This window comes from Crinia signifera, chromosome 1, assembly GCF_055691185.1.
Source record: "Crinia signifera chromosome 1, ASM5569118v1, whole genome shotgun sequence".
Lineage (NCBI taxonomy): Eukaryota > Metazoa > Chordata > Amphibia > Anura > Myobatrachidae > Crinia > Crinia signifera.
In genome coordinates, this window is record NC_139217.1 from 53,781,368 (window position 1) to 53,807,175 (window position 25,808).

Consider the following 25,808-nt stretch of genomic DNA (forward strand, 5'->3'; position numbering starts at 1 on the left):
ATTTTGATACTTATGCATACAGGTATACCCCTTTAACACTGCACCACAGACCCAGGTAATGGTCGAATTGCTGACATGTTGACCCGGGTCGAGGTGTGGTGTGAGAGGATCAAAGCTTATAACCGGGATACACGGCAAGTCAACAGGGTTATAAGAAGGGTTAAACCTGGGTCACCTTCTGTATAATGGTTGACCCAGGTTTAATGTAAAAGCGCCGTACCCAGAATTGAGATCCCAGGTCCCACCCAGCGTAGCGATGGGAAATTGGTAGTCTTTGACTGCCCCATGCAAAATAAAGTTGAAAGTATAAAGTTTGAAAAAATAATAATTAAAATATTGTGGAGGAGATCAAAGCTTGGAAAGTGAAAAATGAGTTAATATCTGAGTGATTGGTAATTTATCAACACTGCTGGTAAATGTTTGGAGCAATTTGGTGGCGTGTCCAGCGCAACCGAAGCAGCCTGGCAGCCCCCTGCACTGTTTAGATTCTGTGCACAAGGTATGTTTTCACGGATCAAGCTGCTTTTTGAGCTTAAAAGCCGTCCAGTGTGTTCGGTCAGGCAATGAGCGCTGGTGTGCTCTCCCGCATCATCGCTGGTATTACCGACGGGGTGGATGGCTTTCCATAGCATCCTGTTATGGAAAGTCATCCACCCCCTGTGAAAATTGCTGGCCAGTGGAAAATCGCTCAGTGTGTATGGACATTAGGTAGTAAGTATAATGCCTTATTGTTGTCACTGGAGTCTCAAAGAAAGATCTACAGCTCTTTCCTGTCTTTTTATGTTTGACATAAAGGAAATATAAGAAATGGAGTATATCTATACAGTTGTGCTCATAAGATTCCATAACCTAGCAGAATTTGTGATATATCTGCCCATTTGTCAGAGAATATGAATGAACAAACTTTTCTTTCACTCATGGTTAGTGGTTGGGTGAAGACATTTATTGTCAGACAACTGTGTTTACTCTTTTTAAATCATGACAACAGAAACTACCCAAATGACCCTGACCCAAAGTTTACACACCCCAGTTCTTAATACCGTGTATTGCCCCCTTTAACATCAATGACAGCTTGAAGTCTTTTGTGGTAGTTGTGGATGAGGCTCTTTATTTCTCAGATGGTAAAGCATATTCTTCTTGGCAGAAAGCCTCCAGTTCCTGTAAATACTTGGGCTGTCTGGCACGATCTGCACGTTTGAGATCTCCCCAGAGTGGCTCAATGATATTGAGGTCAGGAGACTGAGATGGCCACTCCAGAACCTTCTTTGTGAGTGAACCAGAATAAGGGCCCTAATGTGTAGTTACTCTAAGGGGGTGATTCAGGTTGATTCACAAAGAACATATGGTTTGCTAACGGGTGGGTCTGCAAATTAGGTGTGTACACTTGTTATCACGGCATTTTCAAGACCTGGGTTGCTCACATTTAAATTTGTTTGGCAGACCTATGGGCTGGCTTGGGCTACTAAAATAGGGGCAGATTTATTAAGCTTGGAGAAGAGATAAACTGGAGATAAAGCGGAGAAAACGTAAAAGGAGATAAAGCACCAGCCAATCAGCTCCCAACTGTTTTTTTCAAACACAACTGATTGGCTGGTGCTTTATCTCCTTTTACCTTTTCTCCGATTTATCTCCAGTTTATCTCTTCTCCAAGCTTAATAAATCTGCCCCATAGTTTGCATTGCCTTCTTTTCTGTTCATACGTGGGCAATAATGCGTTTTTATTATGATTGTTGAACCAACATCCAAAACATTGTATTGCAGATTTACAATGATTCCTGCCAAGACATTGGATGCCAAGGGGGCACCGTCCAGAGATGACTTGTTACCAGATTTGCCCAGTGGGCCGCTCACTGAATACCGCAGAAGGGCTTCATTTGATTGGAAGGATATGGTGATGTTTTTGGATGACGAAGATATTATCACTTTACAGGTAAAAAGATCTATCAGTCAATGTTCACCTTACAATTCTACAATTCAATCCAATTTCTTACTCAAAACTGGGATAATATATAGATCACAGGTTATTTTGGCTATTTGTAGAATAAAATAAAGGGTGTTCTACTTCTTTACACACTAAAGGGGGTATTCAATAAATGCCGGTTTTCTAGACAGTCAAAAAAAATCGTAACTTTTTGTAAATTTTTGGTCTGCCAGACACTTGTCAGAAAAATCGGCACCATCGGATAACACGTGGGGGTTGGTGAATTACTGTACTTGCCGATCCATGTGTTTTAATTGAATCTGCAGCCGTTTTTGACCCTTTTTTTGGCCGATGTAGATTCGACTTTTTAATAAAATGAGACTGCATTGGTGGAAAAAACTACAGCGATTACAAAAAACGGACTTCACTGACTACACCCCTGCTGTGTGTTGCCCTTATAGCAATAAGGGTGGTTCACATAAATGAAAGCGAATTGTCACTATTTCTTTATTTATGCAAGTATAGCTGCAGAATACATTTCGGTACTTGTTTAGTTTCATGGCGGCAGATAAATCGCATGCGATGCGATCGAACGTGATTTTGTACCTGTTTATAACCCCACTATCCACTACGCATGGAGTTTATTTAATATAGTGTGGCGAACGGACGCGGATTACTTTACATGTATTCCGTGCTGAGCATAGCGAGCCCCGCAAGGGGACGCGCAATACATGTAAAGTAATATGCGGCCCATCGCTTCGCGCTCGGTGGCTCGCTGCACTCGCCACACTATATAAAATCAACTCCATGTGTAGTGGATAGTAGGGGTATGAACAGGTACAAAATCGCATGTGATTTATCTGCCTCCGTGAAACGAAACAAGTACCTACATTTCTAGGTGTCCATACACTTGCCGATCCTAGGACAGACCTAGAACAAACACTCTGCACTTATGCCTTATTTTGCCTTGTAAACGTATAGGTTTATTTATTAACAGTTTCTTATATACTGTAGGGCAGTAAATTTGGCTGCATGTCCCAATTGTAAACAGAGATACAGCAAACTGGGTATTTGCAGACAGTAAAAAAGGTAGGAGGGGTCTATTCACAAGCTTACACTCTATGACGCTTTAAAATCTGCACCTCTGGCAGACCCTAACCCATAAGACCCATTTACCAGCCGTGACGTGGATCAATCACTATAGTGCCAAAATCATGCCAGGGAATTAGCACGTTTTAAATACTGTGGGTCTGATTACTGTGGGTCTGAGTTGGGAGCAAAGCAAACAGCAGGGTCAAAATTGCTAAACCATAATGAGCCACAAATGGGAAAAATGTAAAAATGTGGAAGGGTGCGTTCTGGTTCACGTCTAAGCTGGCATGTAAAAATACAGAGGTTCAGGATTTGTGGGCTGCAATCAAAAGCAGATAGTAGATTTACCTTGTGTCATGCAAAAACATGGCATATTGCAGCATGGTTTGTCTAAGTGCACCCCCCCCCCCCATTTTGCAGTTCTGAAGATATACAGATGTATGCACAGGAATCCATCCCTTTTAAGTATGATTCTTCTTCATATAAAAGTGTGCAAAGAAAAACACGTGGTGCAGATGCACACTCCATATTATTAATCAATCAATCAATAACAGAGGTTCTTGGTATATCAATTGGCCAATAAATATTTGCCCACCAACCAGCTTCACGGTAACCTCATTTCTGGTGGGTCCCTAATACTAAGTTTGGATCTGGGGCGCGGAACCCCAAAAAGGCCAGCATAAGCAAGTCACCCCAGGGCAGCACACAAGTGAAAAAACTAAGCTAGACGTGTGTTAATAAGAAAGTAGCAGAAGCTAGAGGTTAAAATGTGTAGTGCTAGAGAAAGTATAATATTAGTGAAAATTAAATAGTGCTAGATAAATGTTAGGGTGTGCCACCCCGAAAGCAACTCGGTTACACCAACCCAAGGGGAGCCGCGCCCCAAATCCAACCCAAAGACTAGCAATAAGTGTCAATTTTTAGGTCTTACCTTCATTGTGCCTACAGTTTGCAGTCTGTGGCTACCAGGGACCAAGCTGGTGAAATAATATTCAGATCAGGTGGGTGGGGTGCTACTCTAAGTTGAAGGAGTCCCAACTTTCAGGTTTTCACAATTTTAGCTGATAGGGGGGGGGGGGGGTCTTAGAATGCACACCCAACATACATGAGGTGCTATCATGCTGGGACTTGTAAATATAAAAGTGTACATCAAACATAAACTGCATAGCCACCAGCACAAGATGTTTTTTTGTTTGTTTTTTAGTACCTAGAGAGCAAGTGTTTACCCCATCAGCCACTGTGACCTTAAATACATTAATATCTAAGCCCCCAGTGACATTCACCCACATAATCCATTTCCACATACCATATATGCCTGCTCCATCTGTGCATCTAGTCTGTATTTCAATTGCAGTAGAGCAGACCATTATTGCAATTTTATTATTGTATTTCCAGAAAAGAATTTTCTCCACTCTAGAAAATGATCCGCTTTTCTATCGCCAACCGGCGGAGGACCTGCCTATGGAGAAGTACAGGGAGCTGACCTTTCTACGCTGCAAAAAAATACTTGAATATGAATTCCTGACATTCGAGGATACAGTGGAAAGGCCAGAGAAACTGCTGGTGGTTGTAAACTGCCTGGGCATGTACGATTGGTCTCTGGCTGCTAAATATTTTTTAAATACACAGGTAATCCTATCACCCCCCTGGGGCTACCAGTCCGCCTGCAGCAGCAGCAGCAGAGATCGCGCTTCCTATGCTATATTGTCAGCTCTATCTGGCTTCTATGGGCTGCGGCTGATGCAGTCCCTAGTACCAAGCCTGTTTACCAACACTGGTGTTAGACTCTGCCCCTGGACATAGGCCCCAGCCTCACTGCTACTGGGCCTAAGCCAAACCTAAGTAGTCCCCCACAGCCATACAGGTAACAAGCTGCTGATGGTACCAAGTAGGCGGGTCAGCTGGATGAGCTGACCCGTCTCCTTATCTGGCAGCGTGTGCCCCATGTGAGCAGTGACCACACCCCCCCCCCCCCCATGCCAAGGCGGAACAGCAGCTTCTGTCTGTACCTATGTCATTGAATAAGTAATATGTCGATTGTATATACTGTATACGTCCACAACGGTGGAGCGAGCAAAGTTCTTTTATTGTCGATCTTTCCTCCCGAAATGACTGCTTTTGTGCTCAGAGTGGAACCTTAGTTCTGTGAACAGATCTTCCATGCATATATATGTATAAAGTTGTATTGTACACCTGCTGTATATCTAGGTTAGTAACATAACGGTTCTCATTGTCATTCTGGTTCCTCAGGTGTTCACCAATGCTGTCAGGAGCACAGGCTCTCAGAGACATGAAAAGTTACTCAGCCAAATACAAAGCATGGAGGTCAGTCCCGATTACAGAACCTATCGTGCACTGCTATGTCACCCAGGTTATAGGTATTTGCATGTATTCTCTGGGGTCAATGCTATTACACCCAAAGGGTGCGGATGCGCCCGGTGTTTGCGAATTGTCACAAAACCGGGCGCACTTTACGGCGGGCCGAATTCGCTGAAAAGTTATCGCACCTCCATAAGGGTGCGAGCAGTTTTCAGCTAATTCAGCCCTGCGAAGGGTGCAAGTCGGGGTTAATTCGGGTGCTGTTTTCAGCGTTAAAACGGCACCCGTACGGGTATTCTCACCCTTCGGGGTTAATAGGATCGACCCCTAAGTGTCTATGGGAATCGTAGCCTTTACCAACAACCACTATAAATGTACTTTTCAGATTTTCGGATGCTTTGCGCTCACAGAGCTCAGCCATGGCAGCAATACAAAAGCTATGCGGACCACGGCAACATTCGATGCTTCTACTAAGGTACACTGAGAGAGAGAGAGGCCTATATCCGGTCACAGGGCCTGTGTGTGTTATGTTCTCTTGCTATGGGCAACCAATCAAATACGATTTTCTTCTAGAAGGTGCTAAGTAAGTAGACACTGATTGGTTGCCCACAGCAACATCCCATGTGAAATAGAACTCCCATCTTAGTAAATTTCCCCCTATATGTTTTACATATAGGCCATAGGTGTAGGCTCGGAATACTGCATTCTGGGATCCTAGAGCCATCTTTGGCTTAGGCCTCCAATGACAACACCACCATAGATCCTTAGGGCAAATTTACGAAGATGGGAATTCTATTGAAGATGGCATGTTGCCCATAGCAACCAATCAGATTCTTCGTGTTATTTATTTAGCACCTTCTAGAATATAATCAATAGAATCTGATTGGTTGCCATGGGCAACATCTCATGTTCAATAGAACTCCCATTGTTGTTATTATAAATATATATATTTTTTAAATTAAATATGATACTGGTTTTGAATAAAATATCTAACGGCCATAAGAGACTCCAAAGTTGACTCTGTTAGTGGAGTAAGACAAGTTTTATGAAGTGAACATTTCATTTTAATTTTAAGGCTTTTATTTAATTTTATTTTTATAGGAATTTGTTATAAACTCCCCGGACTTTGAAGCCGCTAAGTTTTGGGTCGGTAACATGGGGAAGACGGCCACCCATGCGGTTGTGTATGCCCAGCTGTACACCTCGGATGGGCGTTGCCAGGGGTTACACTCCTTTATCGTGCAGGTGAGAGTGGTCTTCTTTACAAATCTGATGGGGGGGGGGGGTGGAGTCTAAATAGTAAATAGTCACATTGGAGGTGACCTTAAGCCCCCTACCTCCAGGCAATCTACAAAAGTAATTTTGTAAAGGAAGGAAATGGATAAGAAAGTTCTATCCTGGCACTTACAGACTCGGGAGTACCCTTGTTTAAAAGAAGTTACCCCTGAGAATTTATTCTCGGATAATGATATGTGATCACCAAATAATAAATCCCTGCATCGCTGAAATCACTATGAAATCTGGGCACGGGGAGAATCGTACTCCATCCTGGCTCCAATAGACTCAGAGAACCTTCATTTGAACGCGGGGAATCCCCAGACAATATCAACCTGCATTGCAGAATAACTAGCAGGCATTCCCAGGATTCAGGATTGAAAAATGCTCAATCCCAGGATTGGCTTCCCTAATTAAAAAAAACACCCTGTCCGCCCTGCATATTTACTTACATGGGTGGGTGCGGCCGGGAGTTGTGGGCAGTGCGACCAAGAGCAAGGCGGGTGGGCAGTGTGGCCGAAAGGGAGGCAGGTGGTGCGGCCTGTGCAGCCGCACCACTCTGCCAATGTCATGCTGTATAGAGCCGCACAGCCGGGGACGGGAGAAGCCGGGCAGCATTTGAGCAGCAGTATGTGCAGTCTAACCCTGAAAAAACTCCAATCCCGGAAATTTTGGGGCCAAATCTCGGGATTGGCCTGGCCACTTTAATATTGACCTTTATATCTATTAACCAATAGTTGTCGACTTTGTTTGTCTGTCGATCTAGACACTGTAGATCTAATGACTGGATACCGTTGTGATACCGCTTTCCCAGGAGCATGCACAAGATACACCCCCACCCGCCCCCAGCTCTTTCCCTAAGATTTTTTTTCTGGATCCGCCGCTGCACAAACTAGTGGGTGATGGGGAGAAAGAGAGGTTGACAAACAGTGGGTGACAAGGAGAGACAAAAAGTGATGGAAAAAGGGTGACAGAGAGAGAGAGGATGAGTGTGACAGCGAGGGGGAGAGGGTGACCAGCAAATAATGATGGAGAGAACCAGTGGGTGACGGGTACAGGATGAGAATGAAGAGAGTATGACCAGCAGAGTTTGAAAGGGAGAGGGTGGCAGGTAGTAGCAGATGGAGACAGTGAGAGGGTAATGGACAGTGGGTGATGGGTACAGGGAGAGGGTGGCAAGCATAGGGGGGACTGGGGAGAGGCAAAGGGTGATGGAGAGTGGGTGACAATCAGAGAGTGAAGGGTGTAACGGGGGGGGGGTTGTAATGTCCCTATAGGAGGGACGGAAGGGGGTCAATTCGGTTAAAAGAGTTCACTGAACTTCCGGTTCCGGCAGCGGCATGAACAGCCGCATGTGAGAAGCGCTCCGCTGCTGACCGGCTCACAAGCACCTTTACTAGGCTTTTAAGCCTCCAAACCCCCCGCAATCGCCTCACTACCTGTGTCCGGAGACCCCCGGCCCCGCATGGAGAGAATCCTGGAGGACATGCCAGGCTCCCGATCCCGTACAGCCAGAGCAAAAACGCCAGCCTCTGCCACCCCCAAGATGGCGACCGCAGCAGATCACACGCGGACGGAGGAATTGAAAGCAGCCCCTCTGCCCCCCAGAGCCAAGCCGCCCTCACCCACACCAGCTATCAGCCGCACAATGAATACCCAACCAGCCTCCCCAGGTTCAAGCAAAAAGGTAACCCCGCACACAGACGACCCAGTCACATACGGGGAGATGGTGGGAGCGATAAGGGCGGCAATGGCTCCCTTGCTAGATGCCCAGACCGATAAGATAAACTCACAACTAGCACAGCTGCACCAAAGAGCTGCGGAGGTTGAGCACAGAGTGGGGGAATGCTTCCAAGACATAGCAGAAATAAAGCCCATGTTGAAGCAACACTCCTCAGATTTGATGTATCTGTACAATAGAGTGCAGGACCTGGAAAATAGATCCAGGAGAACAGAACCTGCGCATAATTGGCTTACCAGAGACACTAAAGGGAAATGACCTTTTCCAGTTTATTAAAAATAAACTGCCAGAAATGCTCCACATTCAAGATAGGTGCTCAGACATGGTGGTGGAGCGCGCACACAGGCTGGGCCCACTGCGCCCACAGGAGGGTGCCAGACCCAGAGCAGTCATCTTTAAGACGCTTAACTTTCTCCACAAAGAGCTTATCTGGACAATGTCACGCAGGCACAGAGATCTTACCTGGGAGGGCAATCGCATCCTTATATTCCAGGACTACACTGCAGAGTTAATGAAACAAAGAAAAGAATTTTCACCCATCTGTTCACGTCTCATTAAACTTGAAAGGAAATTTGCCCTAATGTATCCTGCGAGACTGAGGATTTACGACGGCACTGATTATAAAGACTTTATGTCGGCACGTGATGCAGAGCTTTTTCTGAGAGAGGAGCACATCCGAGACCACGGACACCCCCAGATGTCGGACTGTGACTAACCCCCCCCCCACCACACTTACCAAAAGAAGGTACCTGAACACAGTTAACCCTGGCGGCCCACATAGACACTGCCGGGTATTGTTTTTTGCCCCTCACACCCACTCATGTTTATTGAACTGTCCGGCCCTCGTTCCAGAAGAAGGAAGCAGCTGAGATCTTCTACAGCCGGATCAGGTTTTTTGGGGTGTATTGCTAAGCAAACAAATGTCACAAATGTTATAACCTGTTTACAGTTTTACATAGTTACTTAACAGAAGTGAGCTGGTAGGCATAGGAGCCTATAAAGCGCAGACGTAGGGAGAGATGGGCTCATCTCCCCCAATTGTTAAAGGAAGCAGGCCACTATGGCTACTAAGTTTTGATTTTATTTTCTCCCCCCCTCTACCCCCTAGTTTGTCCCAACCTCCCACCCAAATCCCACAGGGAAAGAAAGCATTTTATCTCGTGCATCCCAGATGTAACCCAAATTCGATAGTAATAGCCTTCGCTAATATGTACCTAGTGATCGCCAAGTATGGCACTTAAAATTGGTAGCTGGAATGTGGGAGGAATCAACTCCCCAGTGAAAAGGAAGAGAATACTGGTGTACTTAAATAAGCTACAATTAGACATGGTCTGTATTCAAGAATCACATTTGGTGCCACAAGAAGTTATTAAATTAAACATGTTAAAGTGGAAGGTATTAGCCTCATCCTCTCATAACTCGAAGTCAAGAGGTGTGGTGATCATAGCTAAACAAAACATAGATTTAGAAATATTGAAAACTGTCGCGGACCCACAAGGCCGCTTTGTGTTATGCCACCTGAAATATGAGCAGCAGGAATTTATCTGTTTTAACGTGTATGCCCCCAATCAATATTCCAACCCCTTTTTCAGACAAATAATTTCGGTATCATCCCCCTTTCACCACCTCCCAATGGTACTATGTGGGGACTTAAATCTTGTTTCCTCTAACGCCTTAGATAAGCAAGCACATCACACCCCATCACGTAAACTCCCCAAATTTGGCATCCCAAAACTGTGTGAACGCCTACAACTGATAGATTCCTGGAGGGCCTCACACCCCACAGAACAAAACTTCTCCTGCCTAGCAGCAGCCACCAATAGAATGTCCAGGATAGATTACATCCTGCTCTCTCACTTCTTGTTCCCCAAGGTAGAATATGCGGAAATGGCCCCAATTCTTCTTTCTGACCACGCAGTGGTGCACATCAAAATTCACTTCACCAATAGCCAAACCCCTACAACAACATGGAGATGCCCACCTGCCTTAGCGTCATCGGTACACCTGAGAGACGCAGTAACAAATGCATGGGACAACTATGCCAAAGAAAACAGAGAGACAGAGGAGGCGGATCCCCTGCTGTTCTGGCAGGCGTCCAAACCCACAATCAGAGGAGAAATTATCTCCCACATGGCTTTCATAAAAAAGAAAGCAAAGCGGGAGCAATTACAAGCTCAACTAACGCTTACAGACGCCTTTCGGAGTTACAGGGTCTCCCCCTCCCCCTCAAATAGAGATACTTACCTAGCTGCAAAGAGGACCTATGAGGCCTCGATAGAAAAATCTGAATCTATTTACTCCTTCGCTAAACGAGCTAGGTTTCATAGATTCGGAAATAAATCCAGCAAACTACTTTCCTCACTCTTACAAGGCCAAAGACCCCCGGCAACAATTCGCCCCCTTCGCAAAGCAGACAATTCCTACACCACAACAAACCCCCAGACAGCACAGGTCCTCTGTGACTTTTACACTAATCTATACTCTGCACCAGAATCAGAACCCACAAACTCCCAAGAATTCTGGGAAACCATCACAACCCCTCAAATAACAGAGGACGATTCACACCTCCTCATCCAAGACATCACACCACAAGAAGTTGCAAGGGCCCTCTCAGATCTAAAAACAGGTAAAGCTCCTGGCCCAGATGGTCTTACCCCAGACTATTACAAATTACTAGCCCCTAAATTAGTCCCAACTCTCACCAAAGCCTTTAATAAAATTCTAACGACAAATGAGATGCCCAACCAGTTTAATTCAGCTATCCTCAGAGTGATCCCGAAGCCAGGTAGAGATTTAGCTCTGCCCAGTTCCTATAGACCAATTTCTTTATTGAATATCGACTATAAACTACTCATGAAAATCATGGCAGAACGTCTCAAATTAATTCTACCCAAAATAGTCCACATAGATCAGACAGGCTTTGTCATGGGAAGAAATTCCACAATAAATATTAGAAGAGTCCTCTCGACAATTTATGCTACCCAGTGTGCTGTGTCGGAGGACCCAAAAGCGATATTATCACTCGACGCAGAAAAAGCCTTCGACATGGTACACTGGGAGCACTTGCATAATACACTTAGAAAATTTGCCTTCCCAGAAGCATTCACCCACTTTATATCAACGATATATGAGGGAGCATCCTCGCGAATCATATGTAATAGCTTGTTATCAGACCCATTTCCCATCTTGAGAGGCACGAGGCAGGGCTGCCCTCTATCACCCCTGCTGTTCGCCCTAGCCTTGGAACCACTAGCCATCCATCTAAGGGAATCCCCAGAATTCCAGGGAATCCAGATCCGCGGCATAGACCTTAGAGTTTCATTATTTGCTGATGACATGCTTTTATTCTTGTCTCACCCACAGCATGCAATACCGAAAATCTTCCAAATACTACAAAAGTTTGGCAGTTTCTCGGGCTACAAAGTGAATGTAGATAAATCCGAATTATTACCTATAAAAGGCCCCCCACCCATATTCCCACCAGACGACATTCTAAATTCCATTAAAATCCAAAAATCACATATAAAATACCTGGGCATTCAGATTCCGAATAAACTTACAGACTTATACAAAAAAAACTACTCCTGTATCATACCAAAAATATTGAAAACCCTCACAGACTGGGCCTCTTTACCCCTCTCCCTTTTGGGAAGGATCGAGGTGGTGAAAACGGTCATATTCCCTAGGATAATGTACCCCATGCAAATGTTACCCTTAAAAATAGCACCTACAGACATCAAGATTTTAAACCGAGCCTGCTCCAAGTTCATATGGAATGGAAAGAAACCAAAAATAGCCTGGGCCAAACTCAGCCTTTTAAAGTCAGAAGGAGGTCTTGGCCTACCAGATTTAAATGCTTACTCCTGCTCCCTTTTAGCCCGTGTGGCACTAGGATGGTTACAGGACTCTAACTCCTTTTCCTTATATGAACTGGACAAGGCTGCTTTCTTCCCTTATTCACCCAAAGCTCTCATTCATGCACCAAAAAACAAAATCCCCTTACAAATATACAAAAACCCAATGTTCCAAGACATCCATAAGGCCTGGCACCAGACATGCAGAGAAATAGGAATTGACCCCCAGAATACGGAATGGATGCCAATCTGTGGAAATCCTCTTTTCCCCCCCGGAGTAAACAACCCAGCCTTCAATAGACTTGAAGGGAAAGGTCTAAAACTAATCTCCCAAGTGTTTGATCCGGGAGGGAAAACTCTACCCTTCTCTGCCCTTAGAGATAAATATGGCCTCCCTTCTAATGCCTTATTCCCAATAATACAAATCCAGCACTTTGTGCAATCCCTTTCTACCCACAATATAATATCCTCATCCCACTCTACATTAACTTCATGGATCAGCAGACTCCAAGCTGGTTCCTTTAAATCAAAACTCATATACAAAGCACTACAAGAAAATTTTTTATTAACAACACAAGAAAAGACAAAGATTGCATGGGAGAAGGATATCCCCCAGATCCAGGCCTCTGATATATATAAATATTACGAATCCACAATGAAGATCCTCCAGGCTTCGGCCCTACAAGAAACACATTACAAAATAATTCACAGAGCCTTTATTTCGCAAAAGCAAAGAAGCTACTTCGACCCCTCTGAAACTGGAAAATGCCTGAAATGCGGCTACCACTCCGGTACTTTGTTCCATAACTTCTGGACCTGTGGACACATTAAGAAGTTCTGGTATAAAATACTGCATTACATAGAGAAACACTTTTCACTAAAACTAAAACTTTTACCCACACCAATACTCTTTTTAAACTTTGATGAGTGGTGCCTCTCTGACGATCAAACCTATATAATACCTTTCCTAACAATTTTGTTCACGGTGGCAAAGAAAACTATACTGAAATCATGGATTACACATCGCAAACCAAATCTCTCTGATTTGGAGGAGATGCTAAACAGTTACATGACCTATGATAGATACAACAATATCCACGCTACTCAATCCTTAACAAAAAGTTTCCTAAAAAAATGGAAACCTTACATCAAAATTAGCCCAATTGCCACCCAGAACAAAATTTTAGAATCCCTTGACCTACTCTCACACTTAAAATAACCAGTAAGAATTTGCAGATAGCATAAACCCCCCCCTCCCCTTCCTCCCCCAGAGATCTAGACATAGAGGACCCACACACTCCTCCCCTACAGCCAAACCTCAGACGATAGATACGTATATATGTAGACACTTAAACCAAATGCTTTCAGTTCCCACCCCCCCCCCTCCCCACCCCTCCTCCTCCCCCCCCACTAGAAATACCTCAGACCTACCCATACTTTCACCAGACGTAGAATACTTACTTTTGAAGACATACCATCGCGATAACCCGACCTACAAAATCAACACTGAAACACTTATAAAACACCAGAACTCCTGGTCACCCCTTAAAGTTAAGAAGACATAGGTAACTTGACCAAGGAAGAGGCTGTATTGTTGCGTAAGCCAGAAGGCTGGCAGACAGAAACGAGAAACCACGCCCCCCCTGAGCCCCAAAAGGGCGCCTCACTGCAGCAATACTGACCGCTATACGCTTCCTTACTGATGTATGTATGTTTTTGTATGCTTTTCTACGCACTCATGTGCTGAATGCACATCCTGTTGCCAAGCTCAAATAAGGTTTGAAATACTTTGTACTACCTTGTAATACCTGAGACGTGTTATATTTGTTTGATACATGTTTTATACATTTTATTTCATTATGGAAAAAATTCAAAACTCAATAAAAATACTTTATAAAAAAAAAAAAAAAAAAAAAAGAGTTCACTGGGCCATGAAGGGAAAGTATCAGCTACAAGCTGAGGCATGTAAGTAAAGCCAGGATGCACTGAAGGCAGCATTACAGGGAGGAGAAATGAGCCCCTCCTCCAGCTCCAACCAGGCCCAGACCGCTGTCTATCACCAATGGCTGCGGCTGTTTAAGTCTAGGGCATTGGTGGTGGGAGGAGCAGCAGCACACAAGGCAACGTGACTCATCGCTGGTATGGGCCCTGGGACTCCCGGGACAGTGCAAATTGAAGTGCCACTTTGCCATACTGCTGCATACCTGATCACTTCAACCATTGTATGTGTGACTATACACATCCTGCAACATTCTGGCTATCTTCTGTGGTAGTATGGACGGTGTAATGGGTTACATTTTCACCATGGCACAAATGTGTAGAGTTTGTATATCCTCCCCGTGCTTGCAAGGAATTAAACTCCCGGTACTCCGGTTTCCTCCCTGAATCCAAAAATATACTGGTAGATTAATAGGCTCCCAACAATAAAATTTGTCAGTATATTTGTGTTCTAGATTTTCACCATGACAGTAACTAAAGCAAAGGCTTTGTGAAATGCTTAATTAGGTGTCACAGCTACTGTCCTGCTGTCTCCTAGCTGCTAGCATTCTTCGCAATGACATTTCCCCCACCACCCGGAGCCTGGAGTGGCGCTGTGTAGCTGCATACACTACACTTGTTTGTCTTCAGTGATGTACCTATGTGGTTTAAGCATTCCGCCTCCAAGGCTATTAACATCTGAGTGCAAGTTCTGTTGTGATCTGTTTTTTTGCATTTAATATTGTCTTCTTTTATAAATTAACGGAAATATACAAGTCCAGAAATCACAGTGGGTGAGCATTGTATCTTGTGTAGCACCTGGCCCTCTATTTCCCGCCTCGTGGGGAGATGTATCAAGCCTTGGAGAGAGATAAAGCACCAACCAATCAGCTTCTTAAGGCCCCCATACATGAGTGCGAGTTTGGCCGATTTTCACCCGATTCCGATGGATCAGGCCATGAAATCGGTCCAAATCTTATGCTTGGGTCCGTGCGCATCGGATCGGGAGATTGAACCTCTTGCACATAGGATATATCGGATGTACGGCCTTCGGGTGTACTTTGAGGGTGCTATTTCGCATCCGATTTTGCTTGGAATTCCCCGGTAGCTCCCTGGGAGTTCTTGCACATGTGATAAATCGCATGTAAAAATGCCAAATTGGATGTTAAGGCCCTAGGTGCTTTTTGTACTGGTTTCCGTTCACACATGGGTGACCACTTCATCGGTCATCACCCTTCACACCGGACCTGGGTCTTCTGGTTTATAGTAGGTGTAGATGATGTCATCTCCAAATGCTACTGTCCCCTGCCAATCCGCTCATTGCAGGCATGACTTGGGCCAGCAAGATCTGGGTTAACTTTCAGACAGGAGACTGGGCAGTGAGCTGGGTTGCTAGTCCTGGGAATAACCGTGGTCGATTAAAGGGGCAAAGGATTTTAGCTTGTGTCTGAAAAGGGTATTAGTAGCTGATTGGTAGTTTATCTCCAGATTATCTATCTCCGCTGTCTGATACATCTCTCCCTGTGTTTGAAAAATGACGGGAGCTGATTGGTTGGTCTCCACTTTGGGGAGGAATTCAGTTACAGTTGAGGAGTGAAAACTCCTGTTGTTTTGGCATTTAAATGCCAGCAACAGCATGGCATCTCACACCCCTCACCCACCTGAATCCCGAATTCTCACAAAACTGTTTGCAACCCTATTGTGTGGCTGATTTGGCAGGGTGAAGACATCCACCCACATTTGGATACCCCTTCTATCCATCTCTGGGTCTTTCATTTCTAAAAGGAATTACTACTGCTAGTGCTATAGATTGTAAGCTTGCAGCAGGGCCATCTTACCTCCAAGTCTGTCTCTTGTTACCCAGTTTGTTTAATCACTGTCTACAATTGTAAAGTGCAATTGAATCTGCTGCGCTATATAGGAAACGGTAAATAAATAATAGTTCAGTATCGCTCAGTCACATGACCCTAGTGATCCCCTTTTTTGCCCGTTTGTATCATTTTTATGACCGGCTCGACATTTTGTTATTTAGGACAGTAATGTGGTTTTATTGTCATACAGATTCGTGACCCCAAAACGCTACTCCCTATGCCAGGAGTGATGGTGGGTGACATCGGGAAGAAGCTGGGCCAAATTGGATTAGATAATGGGTGAGTACCGGTCACTGGATTGTTCTTTGTAGCTGAATGTAGTGAGAAGCACATAAGAAAAGACATCCATCAGAGAGATACAGGGAATGAGTACAGTATGTGTTGTGATTAAAGCACCGGAGCGGTGTTTGAGGGCAGGTATTTTTGTCCTAGATATTTGACCTATGTGTTTAAGACGCCATGAAAGTTTTTGGAAATGTCTTGCTTAGAGCTGTTTTGGCTTCTGTAAAAGCCGGATAAGGCTTCCCGGGGTCATGGATGGAGATGAGGGCCCAGCTTGGATCTTTAGGGCCTTGGCCTCAGAGAAGGCTGATTAGTGCTTACACTTTGGTGTGATAACAGCTTGTCAGCCTGAACAAAAGGTCTCATTGCCTGGGGATCAAGCTGCTGGCTTACACAGAGAGGGAGGGAGAGAGGCACCGTTACTGAATGAAGTGAGTACTGCATTGTATTCCTTTTTAGTGAGGTGGAAAGTACTGTAGTACTTCTTGAACATAGAGAGGGAAACATTATGTCTAGGCAGAGTCAGAGAGGCCAGGATTTATATTTGGGATTCATTTTAACCCTTTCAGATCCAATGTCTAGTCGGGCTCAACAGCCCTAGCGCTAGTAGCAGATCCAATGGGGAACATCATTCAACATTCAATGTAGACCATCTTTGAATAACAAAAAAATAAAAAAAATTACAATGTAAACATTAAAACCAGACTTTTTGAATAAAAAATAAATAAATTGGACTACAAAAGGTTAAATAACTGCAGTTATCTGTACCAAATGCAATGGACTGGAGTTTTATTATTTGGGCTGCGAAAGAAAATGCCCCAGTGTACCCCAGGAGGTGCATCCTTACCCTAATCTGCTCACAACTTGCACCCAGTACAGCTTGGCTGGGCAATATAGAGAATATAGAGAATTTGTTTTGTGACTCTCAGGTGCAAAATACATTTTGCTCTTCTGCTTGCTTGTCCTGATTGTGGGCCTGATTCAGAGGTGGAAGCAGAAGCACACTCAGCAGTGTCTTTTGGCGGTCACCCGTCTACGACTTTATGTACATGCCGCTACAGTCTCAATCCTTAGTGCACATCTCTGCAGCCAAATGTATAGTAACGGAGACACCGACACAGTTTCTATACACAGCAGTATGGATTGGTGCCTCATAATATGTCACAATCAGTCGCACCAGCTGTATGCACGGCCTCCAATACTTGTAGACGTGCACCTGGAAATGCAGCCTGTTGCATGGATACACCTCCCAACACTACCTTGCCACTCCCATTTTTGGGCGGTGTCTGATGGACTCACAAGGCTACGAATTTCACAGCCTTTCGACTCAATCAGAATAAGGTCATTTGTGTAACGCATGCACCATAGGGGTTTTAAAGAATTTGAAAAGCGCTATTGAACCTAGTGAGCGTTGGCATTGCATGCGCCCCCGAGTCAGACCCTGTATCTTGTTCCAAGTTCAGCAGAACTGTGCAATAGTATAAGATAAGCCTCTCCTGTACACACTGCTCTACTCTGGCAAACCCTTTCCTTTCTCATCATGCCTAAACCAAGTTCAGCCTCTAGATGGCGACATTGGCTCAGGTTATAACCCAGATACAGGTTTTTTCTACCATCGGCCTTTATTTTCTTAACTTTCTTTGTTTAAACTCGTTTGTTATCTTTATTAAAGTCTATCACAAAGGGCGCTCAAAATACAATCAGAACTTCAGGTAAGCCATGATCGATTTCAAGTCAATCTGGTGTGGATCGTTAGTTCGACCAAACGAAGGTCGACACACATGAAAAAGGTCAACATGGCTTTAGGTCAACGCAAGCATTAGTTTGACATTGGGAAGGTCGACAGTCAAATGGTGAACATGGGTTCAGGTACAGTGCCTCGTTACACTTGACACACTATTATATCCTCCCACCACGCCCTACTGGATAGTAGGGCAGGAAATACTACCTGTCGGCACATGTCAGCTCAAACAGAAGGTGAAAACCCATGTCGACATTTTGACTCTCGACCCTCCCAATATCGACTTAATGACTGTCAACCTTTTAAATGTGTCGACCTTTTGACTATCAACCTAGTGACCGTATTCCATTCAATGTTGTCCAGATCCTTTGGCAAACCCCAAATCCCGACATACTCCTATTAAATGCGGCTGTTTTTGGATGGTTTCTCCCAGTGCAGTGTCAACTTTGTTACAGATTCGAATCTACATCAGTGGAAAATAGTAGAAACTGGAACCTCTTTATCGACTGCAGCATGTGGATCGCGAGGTGTTTTTTTTGTTGTTTATGTTTTGCAACTGTCAGAAATATTGTCACAGATTAAATATGTCCCATAAGGGGACCCTAATAGCAGCAGTACTTTATCTGGTACTCATCCTGGACCCCGTGTGTTATCGCCTGATATCGGGTCATTTACTGCACAGGAAGAAAGACATTTTATCGGATAGGCCGCTATTACTGTGGGGTATATCAGTGCATGTAATAGGACATAGACTGTGACCGATAGTAAACCTAAAAGATGGACGAACAGGAAAAACAATGGTACTTGTGTAGTTTCACGGTGGCAGCTACGTAGTCAGCATAGTGTTCCCGCGGCCAGCTTTTTCAAAGAGTATACTCTTTCAAAAAGCTCATACCAGAGTGAAACGCGTTAGTGGATCTGGTACTCCTGGAAATAAGGAGATCATTGAGCCAGAAACGATACCTCCATTGTTGCGCCCCACACTTTGTCTACATCTGTAGACGCACGGAGTTTCTACTTACGTCTGCACAGACATGCACTGGTCAAGTGCCGCTGACGGCAGAGCGGTGGGTGAGAGACGCGGCTCTGCTAGCTATACAGGAGCCTGCACAAGCCGGACGTGAGACCACCTACTGCCACGTGTGAGAGATGCGGCAGACTGGACTGACTACAACTGCCGGACTCATGTGGGTCGTCTTTCCTGGCACCACGCCTTTACCAATCCCATCAACGGGTAGTAGAACGGAGGGCATTGAACTATACATGGAATAGCCCTCCTTCCTCCCTGCGTCAACACTGCCATTGTTACTCATCATTATTGGAACTTGTGAGTACTGCGCAAATTAATGGAGACTTACATCTACAGCAGGCTTTCCCATACCTCCCAACTGTCACGATTTTAGAGGGACAGTCACGATTTTCGGGTCCTGTCCCGCTGTCCCACCCGCGGCATGCATTGTCCCGCTGCGGGGGGTGGCAGTTGGGAGACTCCCCAAACTAGTAGAATAGACGCTGTGCGCATGCGCACAGCGTCTATTCTCGTATGAAAATGAGGTTGCGGCTAATAAGCATAAGCCGCGCCCTCATTTGCATACGCCCCGCCCCTTTTCGGGCGCTCGCGCGGGTGTCCCTATTTCTTCAGGTCAAAAGTTGGGAGGTCTGCTTTCCCAACCACGGTCCTCAAGGCACACCAACAGTGCAGGTTTTGTAGATATCCAGGCTTGAGCACAGGTGACTTAATTAGTACCTGAGTGATTCTGATTAAACCATCTGTGCTGAAGCCTGGATATCACTAAAACCTGCACTGTTGGTGTGCCTTGAGGACCGTGGTTGGGAAAGCCTGATCTACAGATTACTTTAAATGGACCTATTTGAATAGGATCTGGCTCATTGATTGGGACATTCTTCCCCACACATACAGAGTGGAGGATATTATTTTGGGGTCAATTTTATGCATATTTTTAGTATTTGGGCACATTTTTATATATTAATCACATGTAATTGTGAATTATAGGTGGCCACCATAATGTACTGTATATGAGCATTATATTTTTATTGTTTTCATTTTTATTATTTAACATTGTATCGTGATATATTTATTTATTTACACTTTATTAAAAAATGATTTGATAAAATTGTGTCAAACCTTAATTCAGACCTATATGCGCCTCGTTAATAAGTAGCGCAGTCAATTGGATTAAGTTTCCTTACTGTTGTAGTTGGAGTCCTACAGTTTGTAGGATTACCATTTAATTAGGTGTGATCACACAGTCACACCACCATTACTGCTGCTGAAGAGTCCACATTTCAATGGTACAAGCCGTTTAATAAATTAGTGACTAATAACAATAATAATCTGAATCAGCGCCCGAATCAGGAGGGTAACCTCAAAAAGATACTCTTATATGGTGTCTACACATATTGATTTTCTATGTCGACTTTTTACTTGTGTCGTTACTTTTGTCACTGTCCTACTAATGCATGTCTAAATTAGCCCCTGTGCAAAGAATGACATGAAGTCTTGGAGGCCTCAATTTGCAGGTATTCGTGGTCAGAAAATGTGGCACAACACATTTGATAATAGGGTGTGGACAAGTGTCAGGTTAGGTAGAGAGGTTAGTGACCAGTAATAAGATAATGGTCTCACACCAGCAGTAAGGACACCAGACCCTAGCCCCAGAAAATAATCATCAGCATTTTCTTTAGCGCCCTTTCTCCTACAGCACTCAAGGAGCTTTACAGACATCAAATGCACACATAGGCCCTAATTGAGCGTTTTTCCCGGGGAGGACGGCTTTCCATAGCGGGATACCATCTGTATCTCACATGCTGGTAATACAAGCAGATGAGTTGCGGTGGCCAGCAATGATGCGGGGGGGGGGGGGGGGTAGGGGGTGGAGCACCCATCAGCACTCATGGCTGCCCTGTCCACACTGGGTGGCTTTTGAGCTGAAAGCAGCTCAAACGAGAAAACTGAGCTGCTCTCAGCTCAGAATCGACCAGTGTGTATGGGCCTTTACATCTGCCCCACCTGTAGTGCAGCGTTAAGGTGCCCACACACTAGAAAGATCTGTGATCATAAGATGTGCGCAGAAATTAGCCTTGACATCTTTTGTCCATCGTGGACAAAAGATTTTAAGTAAGCGCACATTTTTACCAAAGATTTCTCTTCAGATCCCGTGTGCGTGTCTATGGATCTTTTGCTAAATCTTCTGATCTTTCATGCAGCACGTAAGATCAGAAGATTTAGCAAAAGATCCGCGTGAGCACACATCGGACCGATATCGGCCGATTTTCGACCAATTATCGGTAAATATTGTATGATTTATTGGAAATCAGCCAATCGGCCAAAAAATCGTTCTACTGAGTGTGCAACTTAGAGTTACTTGCTCTTTCTTACGTTATTCCCTATAGTGAGATTGGCATTGTTCGCCACTAGGGGGCAATGTAACCACACAAGTGCTAGTAATAGTAATTGTACAATACAGTGACTAAATAGAGAAAGCGTCAGACATATTGGAAAACAATTTGAGGTGATTTAGCAGAGGAAGCACTGTGCCACCACCGCTGGTATACACAGGAAGACACAACGTTACTGCTTTACATTTCACCTCAAGGTCTGATCGGATTGGATGGTGATACCAGATACCTATTTATAATGTTCATGTTTTATAGAAAGGAAATAGTGGGTGCCAACCTTACATACTACAAAGCAAAAGGGGCCAATATGTCATTAAAATGGACTTAAGTGGGACGGTGAGTTACAAACACACATTAGAAAGGTCGGGGTGGAAGTGTCGACACAAGCAGTAGGTCAATGTGAAAAAAGGTTGACCATGAGTTTTTCAGTTTTTGGTGTCTATGTTGACATCCGCACACGATTCTATCCTCCCTCTATGTCCACTGGGGGGGTGGTGATTAAAAACTCATATTAACCTTTTCCATGCCGACTTTGACAATGTCAACCTAAGGTATTTCAACCTTTTTCATGTGTCCACCAATAGTAGTCAACCTATTGACCGATTTTATTGTCGACCCGCCGACTGCATCCCCAGCCGGAGTCAGCAAGAAGCCACCAGGGACCAGCCGCCGTCGTGTGGAGCATAGAACAGCTGTGCAGCCATGAATCCCCACATCCCTAGTCTACGGTACCAACCGTATTCTATTGGCTAACACCCTGCCCACTCCCCCCTCTTTCAGTTTTGGCCTGCTCTGCATCCCTACCTTCACAACCGCCAGCGGTTGCCAAGGCGAGAGGGGCCACCACATGCTGGCTGACGATTGCTGGACTCTAAGGAGGGACATTTCCGAGACACCGTACACTAGATACCCAAGCAAAGCTACTTTTTTTTAAAATAAATCAGTTTTTTTTGCTAAGACGTTAATACTAACGTTGATATGGGATCCCAATGTATAGACAGACGGGTTCAAAGAGTCGGCAGGTAAATGGTAGACAGCGCTGAAGGTCCGCAAGTACAAAAAATCTAAATGGCAGTAGTCAACACAAATTTTTGTGTATTTTTGGAATTATGCTTGATTTACCATCAGGTGGACTACAGTTGATAATAGTAACTGGTGCTGAGCGCTGAGTGTAAAGGTGCATACACACTGTACAATTTTTCTGAACGAAATTGGTCAAAATATCTTTCAGTGCTTATGCGATGAATGATGATGCGCATACCCGCCAGTTGTTCATCAAGGTTGTTCAGCAACTGTGCATGCAGATCAATTTAGAAATCTTTAAAAAAGAGCCTATAAACTGTAGCTAGATCTTTCTTCTGTCGTCAACATCTTTCGTCTAGGACACTGAGTTCAAGGGAAATATCTTTCAACAAAATTTGTCAAAAAAAATTGTACAGTGTGTATGCACCTTAAGCCCCATACACACCAGGCGAGAATTTAAAAGATATATTTTTGGAAATACAGAGCAGGCATTGGCCCACCTGTGTTCCCAAGGGTTAACATTGGGCGTTCACCTGCTCCGGCTCTCAGTCACCAATATATAAATTAGCATTTTTCTGTGAATATCAACCCAGAATTGTAAAAGGAGTTAATGTGAGAAACTTCCTACAGAGAGACAGATTCAATCGTCTGCTTTTTGCGTTGTTTGCTGCGTATAACTATAGATAAGCCCAGTTCCCATCTATTATGGGTGTTCTGTTTCTAGACACACAAAACCTGACACAATGCAGTGTTTGCTTTCCACGAGACTTCCTTGTTTGTGTGATTATGTGCCCTGTACTTTTTGTAGGATTGTTTTAATTCTATCATTACCTCATGTGAAAAACACCCATAATATGTGCAGTACTAGGCAGTGGAGCAGATGAGACATTCCGGAGCTGTGTGCATTACAGATAGCCATACTGTATTTTACTGGGGAAATCAGAACCAGTCCTTTCCAATTCCTTAACCCCTTACCACCCATTGCATTTCTGGTGTATCCCAGTGAAGATGCAGGTAAAGAGGCCCTAGGTCTAACATCCCCGATCATTGTTCTCATAACAATTTTCCCAAAATTTTACTCATTTAAAGGTAATTTTTCTTGTGGGATACTGCCCTCATGACAAGTATTCTGGGTGAAGCGATCGTTCAAGCTGCCGCTCACACGCCGGCGGTGGGGCAGGGATGCGGTCATTTGGTCTACTTGAAACTGTGTCCATGTCGACTGTGTTCACAATCAGGTAAAAAAACAGCGAAAAACCCCATGTCGACCCTTTGACTGTCAACATAGACATTGTCGAACTAATGACCTGTCGATCTAACGTCCTGTTGAACGAATGATCTTTCGACCTAGAACCATGTTGACCTTTTCCCATGTCGACCTTTATCCATGTCGACCTAATGACTGTCGACCATCATGCTGTAGACCAAATGATCCCGTGGGGGGGGGGTCAGCGGGGGCCACGCTGCATTGTGCAATATAGTAGAAACAGATTGTGCTGCACAGTCTAATTCTACTTGCAATACAGACCGCGTATCGGTATTGCAAGCCCCATTAACACTGTGTAACTTGCCTTACAATTGGTCGGTGACCATCGACAGATGTGGGAGGTTCCCCATGGCCTGCAAATGGATGTACCACCATTCGCTGGGCGGGTTCTGGTTGACTCACAATGGTGTGAATTCTTTTCAGAGCGAATCAACCAGAATAACCCCCATAGTTTATTATTTGGTGTTATTCTATTGCTGTGTACACACGGGGGCGATAGGAGCTATAATCCCTGGGAATCGCTGGCGACCATATTGCCAGTGATTGGGAGTGTGCCCCCCCAGCCATAAATCGCCGGGTGCGTGCTCCCGTTTACAGCCCCTTTCTAATCGCTGGTCGCAGGAGCTTACTCCTGCGACCAGCTAATTACCTCTGCGGCACCGCCAGCAGAGGTTCCCTTTCATCAGCGACCATCTCTGGTCGCTGATGCAAAGGAGACACTGGGCAATATATTGCTCGGCAATATATTGCTCGGCAATATATTGCTAGCAATATATTGCTGAGCAATATATCTCCCCCCCCCCCCCCCCCCCCGTGTGCACAGGGCTTTAGTAATGATTGCATTGTATTTATATTTGCACTGAACTGTGCACAAATCCATGGTCACACCCTCTCTAAGCTAAGCCTATGTGTGTCCACCCCCATTCTCGTTCCATGACACCTTTTCTGTACCAAGTGGAGATGCACCTAGAGGGGTGTACACATGGTGTGATGTACTTTCTATTTGAATCAGGATCAAATCGCACAGTGCTGTGTAGACATTTAATTTACTATACAGTACAGATCTGTATTATTTAGTCTTGCCTGCACAGTCCATTTTCTATTCGGTTTCGATGCCGCTGGACAGCGCATCTGGATCAATTGCATTCGATTTCCTTTCAAATTAAAGCCCCCCCCCTCGGCTTATACACGAGTGAGGATCCCACTTGAGTCAATAAGTTTTACCAGTTTTTTGTTGTAAAATTAGATGCCTCGGCTTATATTCGGGTCGACTTATACTCGAGCATATACAGTAATTTCAATTTGATTTTGCTTATACAGTATAAGCACAACTTAAAAAAAAAAAATATATATATATATATAATCTATATTTTCAATAATAAACTTTTGGAAAAGGGGTGACTTTACGTGGACAGGCTCCCTTTCCGCCGATCGGCAGGCGGGTCATTGAATCCTGCCTGGCGATATGCTGTCAAGCAAAACGAAATCGGGCCAGGGTCACGGCTGTCGGGACGGAACGACAGTCGTGACCCGGGATTGAATACCCCCCCTTATACCACTTTTACACCAGAATACCGGCTAGGACCCGGGAAATCGAACACGGGATATTGCCAGGGCATGCCCTGCCTCAGACCCCATTTACACTGCACTTCAATCCGGGTTATTCCCGGGTAAGGCCCTTTCACACTGAAAACGGATCAGCCCTGTCTTTCCTTGCTGGTGTCATTAAAAATGGACCTTTGGGCTGTTTGAGATGAGGTCACAAGAAAGGGAAAAGGGAGGGGGTGGGTTCTGCTCCCAGCATTGCAGCAAAGATGGCAGACGGAGTAGCTGTGTTGCAGTTTGTGCTGTACTTTTCAGCAATTGAGAGTTTGAAGCAGCTTCTCACCCTGTGCTACTTGCTTCACACTTGGAGTAGGAGAGCACAATTCTTGGCTGAGAGGTCTAGATCTCGGCACCAATATTTGTGCTGCAGGAGAGCGCTGATATCATCTAGCCTTACCTCGATTTTGCGGCTGACGACCA

General features: G+C 44.6%; 1 protein-coding gene across 2 annotated transcripts in view; it reads left to right on the plus strand.

The window, feature by feature from the left end:
* ACOX3 (acyl-CoA oxidase 3, pristanoyl) overlaps positions 1 to 25,808 on the plus strand; it is a 97,848-nt gene that overhangs the window by 2,234 nt on the left and 69,806 nt on the right. For both annotated transcript variants that reach the window (XM_083152345.1, XM_083152264.1), the window contains exons 2-7: positions 1,762 to 1,930; positions 4,409 to 4,642; positions 5,264 to 5,338; positions 5,718 to 5,807; positions 6,434 to 6,577; positions 16,241 to 16,329. In XM_083152345.1, coding sequence (XP_083008471.1) covers positions 1,762 to 1,930; positions 4,409 to 4,642; positions 5,264 to 5,338; positions 5,718 to 5,807; positions 6,434 to 6,577; positions 16,241 to 16,329 — 801 coding nt within the window. The remainder of the gene's footprint in view (positions 1 to 1,761; positions 1,931 to 4,408; positions 4,643 to 5,263; positions 5,339 to 5,717; positions 5,808 to 6,433; positions 6,578 to 16,240; positions 16,330 to 25,808) is intronic.